The following is a 15,378-nucleotide window of genomic DNA, read 5'->3' on the forward strand; positions in this document are numbered from 1 at the left end:
AACAATTTCCGCATGAAACCAGCTCCAATCCGTGGAATTTTCTACGGTCGACGACCCCCATGTTACGATGATTCTACCCTCCATTACGATTTTTCTTTCCTTTCCTCTTTCCTTTCCTTCTCGAAAATTTCCCTCTTGTCGTTTTTCTCGCATTATTATTATTCTTCTTTTTTACGTTTACAATCGCGCCATCTCGAGAAGGGAAAATTTCAACGGGCAATTTAATTTCTAATGATGCGCGAACAACGAACGCGCGTACACGATGCGCACTCGCGATAAAGGCTTATTAAATACGATGAGAGATCGAACGGTCGTATCGATGGTGGAGAGTCCCATAGAGGAAAGTATGCATCTATTATTGCGTGACGAAAGGTTAGAGGCTGCTTCGAGGCTTATCTTTCAGAGTTCTGCTTCCACTGCTGCCGCCTGTGCCAATCCTCTCGTTACGATCGCTCGTAACGAAAAGGGAATGGTTGATCAATGATGTTGCACGCGTGTAGAAGGATAATTCGCGTGGATACTTTGTACGTTAAAAAGGATAATCGATGGGGCTTAAGCGATGGAGGGAACGTCAGGGAAAGGAGGGGGAGAAATATTCAGTAATTTTGCAATGGAAGTATGCGCTGTGTTAAAATTCGTTTATATTTCCCCTCTATATCGTGTTCAAACTAACTAAGAGAAAACTTTTAAAACTTACCGATATCTCATACGTTTCATACATTATGAAATTCGATATTCGCGACTGAAATTGTTCGACTTCGCCCAATGAAATTTTACTCCATCTTCGTACTTTCGAAAGCTGCGCAATTCTAATTGCAATAAATAAAGTCTCGTCCCAATCCTGCCTCTTTCTTTCCTCGTCTTTAAGTCGTGAGAGAGTGTAACTTCGAAACCGGCCAGCGCCGCCGTTTTACGGTTTATCTCGTGTAATAAAATATCGATTTGGTTATTGCGCACGGTTGCTCGAAATAGTTGAGGAAACGACGCGTTTCGGAGAGATATATCCCCCTCCCCTCCCCCCCGACAAATGGGCATTCGGTCTCCAATACCACCGGTTATGCCATTATGCACTTATGCGCGTTGAAAAACTCGCCTTCGACCGTTTCGCCACCCTGGAGAGCCGATTTTTGACACGGCCGATCGTTATGACACCTGCGCGTCCAATCGGATAGAGATCGATCCGGTTTTCTCCTCGTGGAAAAATCCTAGTAGAAGAAGAAGAGGGAGAGGGGAGGGGATACATGCAAATGGAAATCATTGGCATTTACTAGGCTGGGATTATTGTCCAACTGGGGGAATAAATATTATTCGAACGTTTTATCGGCCACGATAACGATGTCCCCGCTCGATTTATCGATGTATCGATGTATAGATTTGTATGTATAGGGTGTTCCTAAAGTTCAGCCCAGTTAGAGGAACATGCGATAGTGTGAAGATTGGCGTACGAATTTTTTTGAAGAAAGTCTTAATACGAGAGAAACGTTTTTCTAAATTTCAAGTAAATTTGTTTCAAGTGTTGTTACAAAATTATTTTTTTTCTTGTTGCATTAATAACGATATTTATATCGGATAATAATGATAACGTAAAATAAATATATTTTTTTGAGTAAAAGATAACACGATCAGTTATAAAAGAATTTGTTTGGATAAAGGATAGATTTCTTCAAATCTAGAATTTAATAGCAGGATTATAAATAGCACGTTCGCTAAACGCAATATTGTCTACGAATGTAGATAGATATATTGAAATTCTAGATATTTATCTACACAAATATGCACCTTTCAGGATCAGATAATTATTGTAAAGATTTAATTAAGTCGATACATTGAATAATATATTCATAAAGACAATAGTAGACGAAGAGGTAAATTGAATTTAATTTACCTGCACTTTGATGGGAAATTAATGCTCTGTAACCGAGTTTTTCAATGCAGAGTCTGAGGTATTAATTCCGGCAAATTATTAAATGGATTTTCGCATTAAAACGGATAAAAGATAAAAATCGTCCAATTATCTCTTTCTCTTTATTATCAAGAAAATAATTCTCCTCGAGAATCTCTCGCAGCCTAATTTCAACTTAATAACTTTTTCAAATCGATAAAACGTGCAAATCATTTTTCTGAAATATCCTAAATTCAATACAAATTCGTCAAACCATCAAATTAAACATTTCGAACACATTACAATATTCTTTCTATATTTAATATAACACGCAAGACGTTTCAAATAAATTATTATCAAAACCAATAATTTTGTTTTATTTTCATCAATGGAATATCACTTTAATGAAATTACTTTTTAAAATAAATATATCGCCTAACCATGTATATAATAATAGAGGGCAAAATTTTAAATTATAAAATAAAAACAAAATGATAAAAACTCGAGGATTAATTTCACTCGATCCGTTTTATTCAAAACAAATTTGAATTTCTTTAAACTCACTTTTGTAACTCGCTGTACGCCTGAAATCCAGCCTGATATATCCGAAAATTGATACGTTCAAATCTCAGCTCAGAGAGAGAGAGAAAGATTTACAAGTCGTCACGAGTTATTACCAATAAAACCGAGGCGGGCAACATTCTCGAAACTCGAAAAACATTGGAACACTCGAAGCACTCGGGCTTTGCCTTCGACGATATCTCGCCGAGATATCTCGTTTCTCGATCCGATTCGACCAGTTTCGATGGATCGATCAAGTTTTGTCCCGGGGACATAATAAGATGGCGGGTCTGAGGATTAGGAATAATAAAATTCGTTTCCGCCGTTACAACGATTACGTAATTGTGTCCACAGGTGGCTGCTGGCGGTGGCCATTTACCCTTCGCGCAAAATCCCCCCCCCCCCACGATCGTAAAAATTTAACCGGCGCTTATATTTTACGTTTTACGAGCTGAAATTGCGCCAGTCAGCCTCGCGTGCATATTAAAACTGGTTCGACGCCCCGACGTGCGATTATACCACCGAAATAGTCGATCCGCCTAATGAGTTACGGGGGCCCCCGAGGAATCTCGTTCCGTTTCACGCTTGTTACCGTTCAAGCGGCCGGCTACTACTATTCGCGTGCAACGATAAGTCCAACTTTTTTCCCTTCCTTTCTTCTATTATTTCTCTCGGTTTCCAATTATATACGGGCGGAGAGGTATATATTTATACGAAAAAGAGAAAGAAGGAATCGTTGTTGCAGTCTCGTTATTTCGGATTTTTGAAATTTTTCTCCTCCCCCTTTCTTCCTCGTTCTTTGTATGGATGTGTGGAAGGGGGAAGGAAGAAATTGGAATAAAATTTGTCGTTTTTGAAAATTAATTAGTCCAGGTTATTGTATAAATTTGTTCGAACGAGGAGTAGATTTTTAGAAAGAGTTTCTGTTATAAATCGTATTGTACTTGAGTAGAATCAGAGTCTTGCTCCTAGTCCTGATTTACGAGGCCAGTTGTAACCAGAGGATTTTCAATAATAATAATAATAATAATAATAAATTCTTCCTACTAACTCGTAATATATTCATACGTATCTTGAAAAAGGAAAAGAGAAAAATAAAGAAGAGGAGAGAGAAAGAAAGGAGACTTGATCGATCGCGTTAAAACGAATTTGCATCGTACGTTCCTTCTTTTTTTTTTTTTTCTTTTACCCAAGCGGCTCGATTTACATAACTAATATCGCGAGATCTTTTAAAAATAATCGAACGAATCAATTCTGCGCGAGAACGACTTCTCGTTTTCTCGTTCGTGTCGATTAAACATGGCGAAAATACATTATAAACCCGGCTAATAAACGAGCACCGGAAACAAGTGTCACAATGATGGTACAACATACTTCACAGTCATTAGCGACCGCCGCTGTACACCGCCGATCCGTCAAAGAAATCGATTTCCTCGAGAAACGACAACCGTCGAAAGAAAGAAAGAAAGAAAAGAAAAATAATAAAATAAAAAATACCATTATAAATTCTTGTATTAATTAACGTGACCGAAGCTCGAAGAGCGGAGGAAACTTTATACTTTTCTTTACTCGATAAGATAACTACCAACATGGACACCTGTTCCTTCTTTAAATTCAATTCCTCGTTTCGAATAATAATACCTCGACGATCAAAATAAAAATTCCAACTTTTACTTTCGCTTCACTTCGCTCTTCCTACGTTAAACCGTGACCCACGCACTTTTGTTAAATTTACTTCGACTTTGCCCGCGGTTGAAGCCGGAATGATTTTTCCGATTATCCGATTTAAGACGGTTGTCCGGGAAATCAATTAATTATATTCGCGCGTGATTAATTCCCCCGCGAACGCGTTGCTTTTTCTGTCGCAGCGGGATATCGATTTCGATTAATACTCGTTTCCTTAATCCGACGAGAGGAATTATGGACGAGGGTTTCGAGCATCGAGCCGAGAGAAATCGCTCGTCCCTGCTCGGTTGTCAGCTAGAAAAATTTCGCATAAAATCTGGGAAATATCTTATTTCAACACACACATTCATGCGCATTCATACGCAGAGGGCAGAGATTTTAACGATCGGTCAGAGATCGTATCTCTTCGGCTTCCATTTAATAACATACCGGTACCTTTGGATTAAGCCGGCGTAATAAGTGTGACGAACGTTCTGTTCGAGTTGCGAGATACGATATTTTAATTAATAACCGTTCCTCGGTTTCTTGTTACGCGTGTGTAAATTTCCACACGAGTTTGTATTCTCCATGTTTCTCTCTATTTTTCTCTCCCGCGAGAAAGATACAAGCGAACCGAATAATCTCTTCGTGGAGATTAAAATCGGAAAATATTACAAGCTCGAAAACTTTAGGGATAGAAGAAAAGTTTCAAGAGATGGCATAAAGCGTCTGACTAAAAAATTCCCTATCCCTCTTCGAATCCTAACTCTCTCGTGTCGAAAGACGACCGTGGCAGTAGAAAGTGACTCGGATGATCGGACACATTTTCATCTCACTCAATTTTTCCCATCCTTTTCGAACGATACCATCTCCCTCCCGACAGTGCAACGCGAAATATCAAACGTTCAAACTCGAACGAAAGTCCGTCTGATTTACGATATTATCTTTCTCGGCTTTCTCGCTACTTTTTCTTTCTTCTTTCCTTTCTTTTTTTCTTTTCTTTTTGTTATAGGTAAGCGCGAGGTGAAACCGCAGAGTCGAAGTACACGCTTCTCCTCGGGTTCGACGACGATTCCATGGGACGCCATTTATGGGATTGTCCATTACTGGTAGCAGGTGACTGCCATACGGTTACCACCGATGACTATCCATCAACCGGTTGGAAATATGTGGGTCAACCGTGAAGTTAATCCTCGATGATCGCGGAGAGGAGTGATAAATTAAGCGCAAAGTTATGGCCCCCCACCTTTGACACCATTGTTCCATTAACGCCGCGTTATCGTGGATGGAAATCGCGTTTTCAATAACACGCGCGCGCCCCCCATATTAAATTAAGTTTTCCTTTCCCCGCGCGATTCATTTTCGCGAAACGGCTTGTTATGGAATCCTAACAAGGTTTGTTCCGATTATTATTCACCGCCATGATTTATCGCGATTCGTTCGATGCCGGCAATTTAAGGCCGACGCGGTTAAACATATCGTGTTAATTTTTTAAAACCCGTCGCCCCGACCGTTTATTGGCAATTAACGCAGGTTGAGACGTGATAATTATTTTCGCGGCCTCTTTGCTCGAGTAATTTAATTATTTTTTTTTCCGTTTAGTTCCAACGACTCTCTCTTTTCTTTTTTCTCTTCGATCGGATTCGACCGCCGAGAAGCGTGGATAATTCAAATTGTCGCTATTAATTTTTGTGATATATATGTTTTTGAACGGTCAACTTTTAGTTTTTAACTAAAGTAAAAGAAATTTTCGAAAGATAATGATCGAAAATAGATTTGGGGACGAAAGGTAGAAGAAGTTGAGAAAATAAAGTTTTCAGATAAAATACGGTAAGTAAACGAATATTTCTATTATTATGTATCTTCTCGAAGGAGGCTGAACACGGGAATGAAAGGTAAGTTTGTCGATTGAGTGCGCAATGAAAGAGGAAAATGTGGCAATTTTTTTTACGCAGAAAGAAATGGACGGTTTAGAAAGATTACTTTGTAAATCATGCTAAAAATAACAGAGTTACATCGGTTAAATAATTATGCGCGGTTTTTATAAGTCGTGTTGCGGATTGCGAGCCCGAATGAAAAATCGATTCAGTCGTACCCTTCGCGGTTAATTTCATTTCTCAACTGTGGGGCAATTTGCATGGCGCGGCAATATTTCACAAATTTTCATAAGTCCCGCGTTTCATTAACCCTCCGGCCTGGATTTAAATGACTCTTAAACGATGCAACGTACAAACACTCATAAATCACCTCGTGCACTTCCAGTTGCTCTGGAAAAAAAAAAAAAAGAAAAAGAAGGAAAAAGGAGTTTCACAATGCGACCAAGTCTAAAAATAACATTCCTATTTATTCGGAACGATTACCAATGACCGAAAAAATTTTCAATTTATGATCAACTCACTCGAATTTTTAGCTAGTGAAATTAATTGAAACACGAGAAAATGTGTGCAATCATCATCGATGTTAAACGCAATAACATCTTCTCGATTGAAAAAGTTTTTCTTGCGAGTTTTCATTCTTTTCGCAATTTCACAATTATATAAATTTAAATAATCGTTATTGATTACAACAACTTCATATCTTTAACCGACAAGTATATTTTTGAAATTGATAAGACGCTTAAAATTTATCTTCAAATAAACGACGTCGCAGAAAAAATCAACTTAAACTCTTCCCTTTATCTTATATTAAGAAATTCTCGGCTCGACATCTTCATCTCTCCTACGCGATCTCGAGGGAAGATGGAGGATAAGATCGGTATCAGGGGGGAGGGGTAGGCATTCCACGGAGCTGTAACAAGCGCGGGGACATCGGAAATGCCGCCTTTAACCTCCTCGGAATCCGTCGCGAGCGAGGAATCCGACGTTTCCCGCCCCGCGTTTGTTTCGAGCCGCGTGGTTTGGAAACCGTGTCGGTCCAACCGTCCGTAATGGCGGCGCGAGGAGGCAGAGAGGATGGTGGGTTTCAGACACGGATCGTCGAATTAGGAATGCCGGTTAACGAGCGCAAAAAAGGGGCGCACGGCCTCTTTGAAGCCCGCGTGTACTCGCCTCTTTGTACTCGCGCGGTACTTTCCTTCGTCTATTTAAGCCGTTTGTTATTTATCTTAACCACCGCCTGTCTCTGGCCCCGCTCCTCCATCTTTCCACTTTTTCCCAAACTTCCGACACGCGCCAATATTTATGTATTTCGAGGGGGAAACCTTCCTTGAAACACGGGAATAACAAAACTTTATTATCCGAATATAGTATAGTATTATTTATTTTCTCAACTTTTTCATTCATCTCGATTTGAACAATTAATTCGCCGTCGGGAAGAAATCGGATGCAAATGCAGACTGGTCCAAAATTTCTGAATTTCCACGGGAAAGTGAGGAGGTGCCGAAGTGTGGCGCGAGATTCAAACGAGCCACGGTGATATATCCAGCTCCAGTGTAAATATAGTTCGAGCAGACGCGCGCGATAAACATCAGCGGATCGGATATAATGGTCTGCCCTGGCATTTTGTGAGTTTCGTCCGAGAATGGAAGAGGGGGGATAGTTTTGAAATAGCGGCGAACAACCAGTCGGATCTCATTTTCAACGGAACGGATTACAGACGCGCGATAAACTGCGTGATCGCCTTTCAGATACGGTGGCCATCATACCACGGTGGAAAATAAGCGTATTGGCCGGCCGGTTAGGATCGCCCTTAAATCCCTTCAACGTCATCTCTTACGGCCTCTTTTCCTCTTCCTTCCTCCTTTGCGCATCTCGCAACCGCGTGATTTACCGCTCCCTCGACCCTCCCACTTTCTGAATTCTCTAGTCGAAACTCTGGAGAAATGCATCTCGCGCGACGGCGAGCAACCATTCCTCTCCCCCTTTTTTCTACCCGTTTTATGACGTTTCGGACGTAAATGGATGGCCCCTTTGATGGATTCATGGAGAAGTAAGTGGAATAAGTCGAGGGATTTCGTGGTGGATACGCGCGTGAATGGTCTATTGTCTATTGTCGGGTGTATAATTCTTGGCCGGATGAGGATTTATTTGACGGAAAGAGTTGGGAAAAATTTTTTTAGCTAATTTAAAATGTGTCTTTTCTTCTCTTCTCAAATAAAAAGATTATTGTCTTCGAGATTATTACGTGAAATATATCACAAAGAAATTTGTTTCGCTGAGAAAATTTTGATAAACAATTTTGATAAGCAATAGGAGATGGATTAGAATTGTTTGAGAGAGTTGATATTAACGTCATTTCGAATTATAATAAAAAATGTTTCCGTCCTCTTATTCTCTCTCTTAATTCAAAAAACTTCGAGTTTCCCAACCGAGAATAAGTCACACGAAAGGTTAAACGTCGAAGAAAGATGATATTCGTGTTTTCGAATCTCTCCACCTCCCCTCATCCTCAATCGCGGTTAGAATTTCGGAAAGAAATGTCGTAACATCGTGTGAGAAACGATCGATCGTAACTCGCTTGTCCTCTGAAGGCATCGAGAGATTTGCGAGGGTACGCAAAAATATTCGAGCCTTGGATAGTGTCAAATAACTTCTCGCTTGGATAACCTCGCTTCCTCCCCTATAAATTGACTTTCTCGTTATGGGTGGGGGTGCTCGATAGAGAGAGAGAGGGAGAGAGAAAGAGAGACTTCATATATATTTTCGCAAATATAAATACGCGGTGTAAGCCGAGGGAGCGGGATGAAAGATGCTTGCTAGCAACGAGGGATAGAGTTGAAGGATATAGCGCTCGTTTGGCTAGCGACTGAGATCGAGGGTCCTCGATGATAGAGCTCATCGACTTCGTATTACTCGTTGGCTACGTGGAAACGTGCGCGCGTTTATTTATGAAATGGATTACACACGGTTTTAACTGTCCAGCGAGATTTTATGTTCGATTTTGGATTTTGCTTGGATTTATTTATTTACGAAGTTTACGTTACGATACGAATTTAAAATATCGACTATTTAAAAAGGGAAACGTGTTTTGTTTTTAATTGTAAATGTAATATTTTTCGGATGAATTAATAATATATTTATATCAATACGCTCGCCATTATCGTGCAAATGAGATATATTTATGACGAACGTTGTTTAAACTATTTTTATTACTCGATAAAATTAAGCATGCGCAAAAGTGTAAAGTATGATTTTACAAGGTTACTTGTAAAGTGTTTCTTGGAATAGTTTGAAATATTTTTTTTAAAAGGTATATATTGCATACAGGGTGAAGCAATAAGAGGAGGCCAGTCCAAAGTGATTCGTTGCTTATTCATTTTATTAAAAAAATGTTTCGAATCAGATTCGCTGTGTCTGATGATTATAATTTGATTTTTTGATATTTTGAGATTCAATTGAAGATCATTGAATTCAAAATATATTAGTCAAATTTTATTCATCGGATGAGTTTGGCTTCATTGATAAGATGAATAACCGTGGAATGATCATTCTTTCATTGACCAATATTTGGGGAATAATTTCGAATGATAATTGTGTTAAGCGAGGAAAAATAATTTACCAAAATTATTACTCACATATCTCTCTCTGGTAGGAGTAACGAAATAATATATAACATTGATAATAATATTATTTATTCGTCCATGAATAAAATTCTTCATTTAAATATTTTGATATGCAATATAGATATATTAAAAACTCGCATTATTTATTTATTTTTAAACATGTTTCACACATATTAGTAATGTATAACTTTGAGAGATTAGATTAATATGTAAATGTAAATATATTTGTCTAGGAAAAGATAGCAAAGTAAAATGGAAGAGGGGCAAGAGGGGAAACAGGTCTCCGTTTGTTCCACCTGAGTACACTAGCGTATTGACATAGTAATAAGATTTTTAATAAACTATGAAAACGCGTGATTTGCAAATAGTATAATATACTCTGCTTTACGCCAATGTTTTAAAAATTATCATTCCATTTTAATTAACCTCGATATATTCATTTATTTTATTTTTTTTTTTTTTATCAGATTCGATTACAGATGCAACTGTTTCGGCCAATTATAAAAATACGCGAAGTAGGGACATCGGATAATGAGACAATATTTTTTTTTCTGCCATCTTTTTATGGATGAATATCTATATATAAGGACGTTAACGGGTCGATTATAAGCTCAGATGTGTAGTTTATAAATGAACGTTGTAGCGTGACGACCACGTAGGTGAGAATTACTAATTTTTCGTTAAAATCTTATTTACATAGCGTCTTAAATGTATATTTCAAAAAATTTTTTTCAAATTTCAAATTTTTCACACAAATACATACGTGATAAAATACGTGAAAATTATTTTTTTTTTATATTTATAATTCATTCATTACTTTCTCACGAACAATTCAAATTATACAAGGGAAAATTGTTTAGATCGTTTATACATCGTACGTTAAGATCAAAGAAAATTGGTATGCAGCAATATTCTCGATAATTATCACGGTTAATTCTTCATCAAACGAAATACAGAACGATATGGAGTCGTGTATGGCGGCAACCTGCGCCTCGGGGCAATCGACGCCAGCTTCCACTTTTACCATGTTGATACAAACGATAATGGCATCCTACTGTGCATTAAATATGGATAAATATCCCACGAATCGAGCCGAAGAGATCTTCGCTTCGAAGAGGAAGGAATTCGATTTTATAATTGTCGGTGCTGGATCGGCAGGATCTATTCTGGCCAGCAGGTTAACGGAGGTAGAGGATTGGGATGTACTGTTAATCGAAAGAGGGGAGGATCCTTTACCGGAAACCTCTTCGCCTGCTCTTTTCTTCAATAACATAGATGGACCGCAAAGTTATCATTACTTGGTAAACGAAATTAAATTTTATTCTAAAAGAATCGTATTTTTCAACTTGCTCGAGAAATATAATGCAAATATTTACACGTTTTCACTTGATTTTTGTTCAACGAACGAACGATCGTCAGAGTTCATCATCTCCATCCTGTCGTTTATTATAATATTTATATATCATTTTTAGTTAAAATTCCAATTTATTTATTTCATGGTTGGTTATTAAAAGTTCATGTTGAAGCTCCATATTATAGTTCAATAATTTTAGCATAATTTATTAAAATTACCTGGTTATGGAATATTACGATTAATGTATATTTATAATTTTAATTTTAAGATTGATATGTTTATCACAATTTGATGTAAAATCTATTATTGCTGTTTCATCAATTGTTCATATAGGTTTAATAATTATAAGAATAATAACTTTTTTTAATATTAGAATTATAGGTATTTATTTAATAATAATTTCTCATGGATTAAGATCTTCAGGTTTAATATTTACAAATAAAGGTATAATTAACTTTATACCTAGGATATCGTTATATTTATCACGACAGATCACGAGCCCTTTGTACCATCTTATGTCGAATCCATCTCAGCAAATATCGATCAAAATATGAAAAATTATCACAGTTAACAATTTACAATCCCCCGAGTTGACAAAAATACGAAATTTTTCTTAATTCCCTGTTACCAAGACCGAGTACCAAAACACTTCCTGCCTGGGCAGCGTGCAGCAACGGTGCAAATGGACGAGGGGCAAGGCTCTTGGCGGGAGTTCGGTCACGAACGGCTTGCTCTACGTGATGGGGAACGAGAAGGACTACAACGATTGGGAAGAATTGGGCAACGACGGATGGAACTTCGCGAGCGTGCTCCCCTACTTCACCAAGTCGACCAATTGCTCGCCCTCGTACGTATCGAAACACGGTACCAAGTATTGCGGGGACGACGGCCCCATGAGAATCAGGCACTTCGAGATCGCCTCGTTGGACGTGGAAAAAGTCCTGATGGAGGGGTTGCGCGAGGCGGGCCACGACATCCTCGAGGAAGTGAACGGCGATCGTTTCTTAGGGTTCGGGAGGGTGATGGGCACCGTGTACGACGGCCGGCGTGAAAACGCCGCGATGACGTTTCTCTCCTCCGCGAGGGAGAGGAAGAATCTACGCGTGATGAAGTCGAGCGCGGTGGAGAGCGTATTGTTCGAAGGGGGGCGAGCGATCGGCGTCCGGGTGAGGTCGGAGCAGGATCGAGGCCTGGTCGCGGAGGTGAGGGCGAGGAAGGAGGTGATCCTTTCTGCGGGGAGCGTCGCCACTCCCCAGCTGTTGATGCTTTCGGGAATCGGGCCCAGGGAACACCTAGAGAAGATGGGCATACCGGTCGTGGCCGATCGACCGGTTGGCGCGAATCTTCAGGACCACGTGATATGGGCGGGAATGTACATATCTTACGTGAACGAGTCGCTCTCGTCCTCTCCCTCCCCAAACCTATTCAACTCGGCTTACGAGTACATGGTGGAGAATAGGGGCCCGTTGCGCGTGTACAGGAACGATCTTCTCGGCACGGTGAACGTGAACGATCCGGATTCCGAGTACCCGGACGTTCAATTTTTGTTCATCCCGTTCGAACGTGGCGAGAGGGTCCAGCTGTCGGTTTTCCTGGACCGGATCGGTTTGAGCGGAGAGATGGTTGGAAAGCTGGAGGAGCAGATCGAGAGGATGAGCGTGATCGTCGTTTTCTCCGTCTTGCTGAAACCGAGGAGTCGAGGGGTGGTCGAGTTGCGCAGCACAGATCCGACCGATCCCGTGAAGATATACACGAATTACTTGGTCGAGGTGGAGGATACGAGGACGTTGGTGAAAAGTGTGGACAAGATCAAGGCGATTTTGGATACCGACGCGTTGAGAAGCCGTGGGATGCGGCTCGGTCGTTTCGACGTTCCCGGATGTCGACATTTCGAGCCGGACACGGACCAATATTGGGAATGCAGCGTGAGACACGTGTCCGTCTCGTATCAGCACTCGTGTGGGACGAGCAGGATGGGGCCGGGCGACGACACCAGAGCCGTGGTCGATCCGAGGCTGAGGGTGCACGGAGTCGATGGTTTGCGGGTGATCGATGGATCCATCATTCCGGAAATCCCTGCCGCCAATCCTAATGCGGCGGTCATGATGATCGCGGAGAAGGGGGCGGATATAGTTAAACGGGATTGGGGCGTTGATTGAACTTTGTTGGAGATAAATAAGTAAAAATTGGAGGATTGGTGTAGTGGTTATGGATATGGAGATTGAAATTCGCCGGAATCGATTAAAATATTTGGCAATTGGTAATTTTCGTTTTGTTTATTTATTCGGTGTCCTTTCGTAATAATAATAGGATTTTTTAAAAAATTTAAATTTCACGTTATGAACTTTTTAGGAATTTTTAATCGAAATTAGTGACAAGTTTTAAAATTCTGAAATATGCATTACCATATTAACGTTTTGAGATACTTTTTTCCTAGAACTTATGGCTGTATATTTTTCATGATTATAATAAACGAGAGAGAAAATACGAAAATACGATACGAAGAATCGAATTTGTATACTTTATCAAGTATATTACGAAAATGGAAACGAATATTCACGAGAAAAATAAATCGTGTGATCGTTCTGATTAATGGAAACAACGCCAACAGAATCAGATTATCCACCTCATCAATGAGCGCGTTTATTTTTTACGATCTCGGATCCAACTCTTTGAAATCAACTTCCTCTTAACCTCGTATCCCTTCGAAACTTGTAAACATTTTATTTTTAATTGCCGACTCGAGATTTCGACGATGAATTTGTTCTCGCAATAAATAAACAAATTCTCCACCACCGATAGAAATAAATTTACCTTCTTGTACTTTTGATGAATCGTCAAGGATACCTCGTCTTGTTATTGCTGAACTCGTTTTTCGATGCACGAATGCCAATTAAATTTAATACATGTGTTTCATTGAAGATAGTCGAATGACAAACGTGAAAGAGTTTCTTTTCTTTAGCGTGTCGATCGTTTATCTATATTTCTAATAAATTCAGAGCAAAGGGATGGAATTGTTCTAAATCTTCTTTTTAGAACTTTCCCAAATTCTTTATCAAACGACGAACGTTGATCAAATATATAAAACATGTTTCTCACGATTCGATATAATTCCAGCAACTCTATTCAAAAATTTCAATTCGATTTGTAATTTAATGATCCGAGCAATTGGTTATAATAAAAGTGCTCGATTCAGGTGTAACAGAAAACTTGTAAACGCGTCAACTTTAGAAAAATATCGGCGGTGGAAAACGGTAGTTACGGGCGGATATATATTTTTCATCTCGGGCAAAATAATTCTCGTGGTATCTGTTGCGTGTAATTTCCTCGGAAACTTCACGCGCCAAAGGCGGCAGAGATCTTGGCACGCTGCATATAAATCTTCATATCGATGTTTATACGCGTAGCGTGGCCATTGTGAGGCGGATAGGCGACAAGTAATAAGTTATTTTCACGAGCGTGTTTGTAATTGTAAATAGGGGGATAGAAATTTATGCCTCTCGAACCGAACAAAAGTTTCCTCCGGACATTTGATTGGAATGTCTTCCCCCCCTCCCTCCCTTGTACACCGTTGAATCGCAATTTTATTAGCCGCGATAAATTTTATGCTCGCCTCGATTTCTCCGGGGACATTTAGCAAGAATGCGGGCTTTCCACGTGAAATTCGTGTTGAAGGAGTGGCGCACTAATACGCACGCGTTATTATTTACACCTCGTAACACAATATCCGTTATGTATTAAATCGTCGCTTAAATGTCACGTGAATGCGTGTAAATTTTAGAGTGGAGAAATTTGTTTTAATTAACAATAAACGCGCCGAGATTCCCCCCGTGGATGGCTAAACTTGTATCGTTGAATGATTATTAAGTGGTGTTTTAACGAGATTTAACATTGTTGGTAAACTTTCTGAATAATGTTCAAGAGTTACGTTGAATATACTTTTAGCATAGATTATTATTAGATAGCGACTTCTTTTTTTTTTTAATTTCAATCGCAAGAAAATAATTTGTTCTGATAACAGGAAAGTATTAGGAGGTTTATATTTGACTTGACTGGTCGACATTGGATTATTCGTTTCTAATTCTAAAAATATATTTTCCCGAAACCAAGTAAAATTTAAAAAAAAAAAGCGAAAAGAAAAGGAAAAAGAAAGAAGACAAGTATTGTCAGAATTGGAAAAAATATCATTGAACGGAGCGGATTAACGTAATCGATATACTCTTTCATAATTTATATCGACATAAATAATATTAGAGATAAGCTGGGTGCGCGTTTTATCATTTCGTTTTTCGAAAATCAGCTCAGCACATTTGCATATTTATCGGGGGGACGAAACAAAACAAAGAAATAAACACGACTTATCGTTCAACTATGCAAAACTATTCAGGGAGGAAGATTAAATATAAAACTTCGTGG

The 15,378-nt window shown here is 39.2% G+C and overlaps 2 protein-coding genes across 2 annotated transcripts in view; both read left to right on the forward strand.

Annotated features, from left to right (window-relative positions):
- Positions 1–15,378, forward strand: part of LOC107999229 (UPF0489 protein C5orf22 homolog) — a 761,052-nt gene that overhangs the window by 90,098 nt on the left and 655,576 nt on the right. The gene's annotated exons all lie outside the window — the stretch shown is intronic.
- LOC107999296 (glucose dehydrogenase [FAD, quinone]) lies at positions 9,928–13,455 on the forward strand. The gene is made up of 3 exons (XM_017059008.3): positions 9,928–10,267; positions 10,565–10,909; positions 11,595–13,455. Exons 2-3 carry the CDS (start codon positions 10,571–10,573, stop codon positions 13,119–13,121), a joined length of 1,866 nt encoding a protein of 621 aa, XP_016914497.2. The 5' UTR covers positions 9,928–10,267; positions 10,565–10,570; the 3' UTR covers positions 13,122–13,455.

This window comes from Apis cerana, linkage group LG7 (assembly GCF_029169275.1).
Source record: "Apis cerana isolate GH-2021 linkage group LG7, AcerK_1.0, whole genome shotgun sequence".
Lineage (NCBI taxonomy): Eukaryota > Metazoa > Arthropoda > Insecta > Hymenoptera > Apidae > Apis > Apis cerana.

Excerpts from the sequence above, each read along its gene's own strand:
- LOC107999296 (XM_017059008.3), top strand. The coding sequence starts at position 10,571 with ATGGAGTCGTGTATGGCGGCAACCTGCGCCTCGGGGCAATCGACGCCA. Across the intron at positions 10,910-11,594 it reads CGCAAAGTTATCATTACTTG|ACCGAGTACCAAAACACTTC; the intron begins GTAAACGAAATT and ends CCTGTTACCAAG.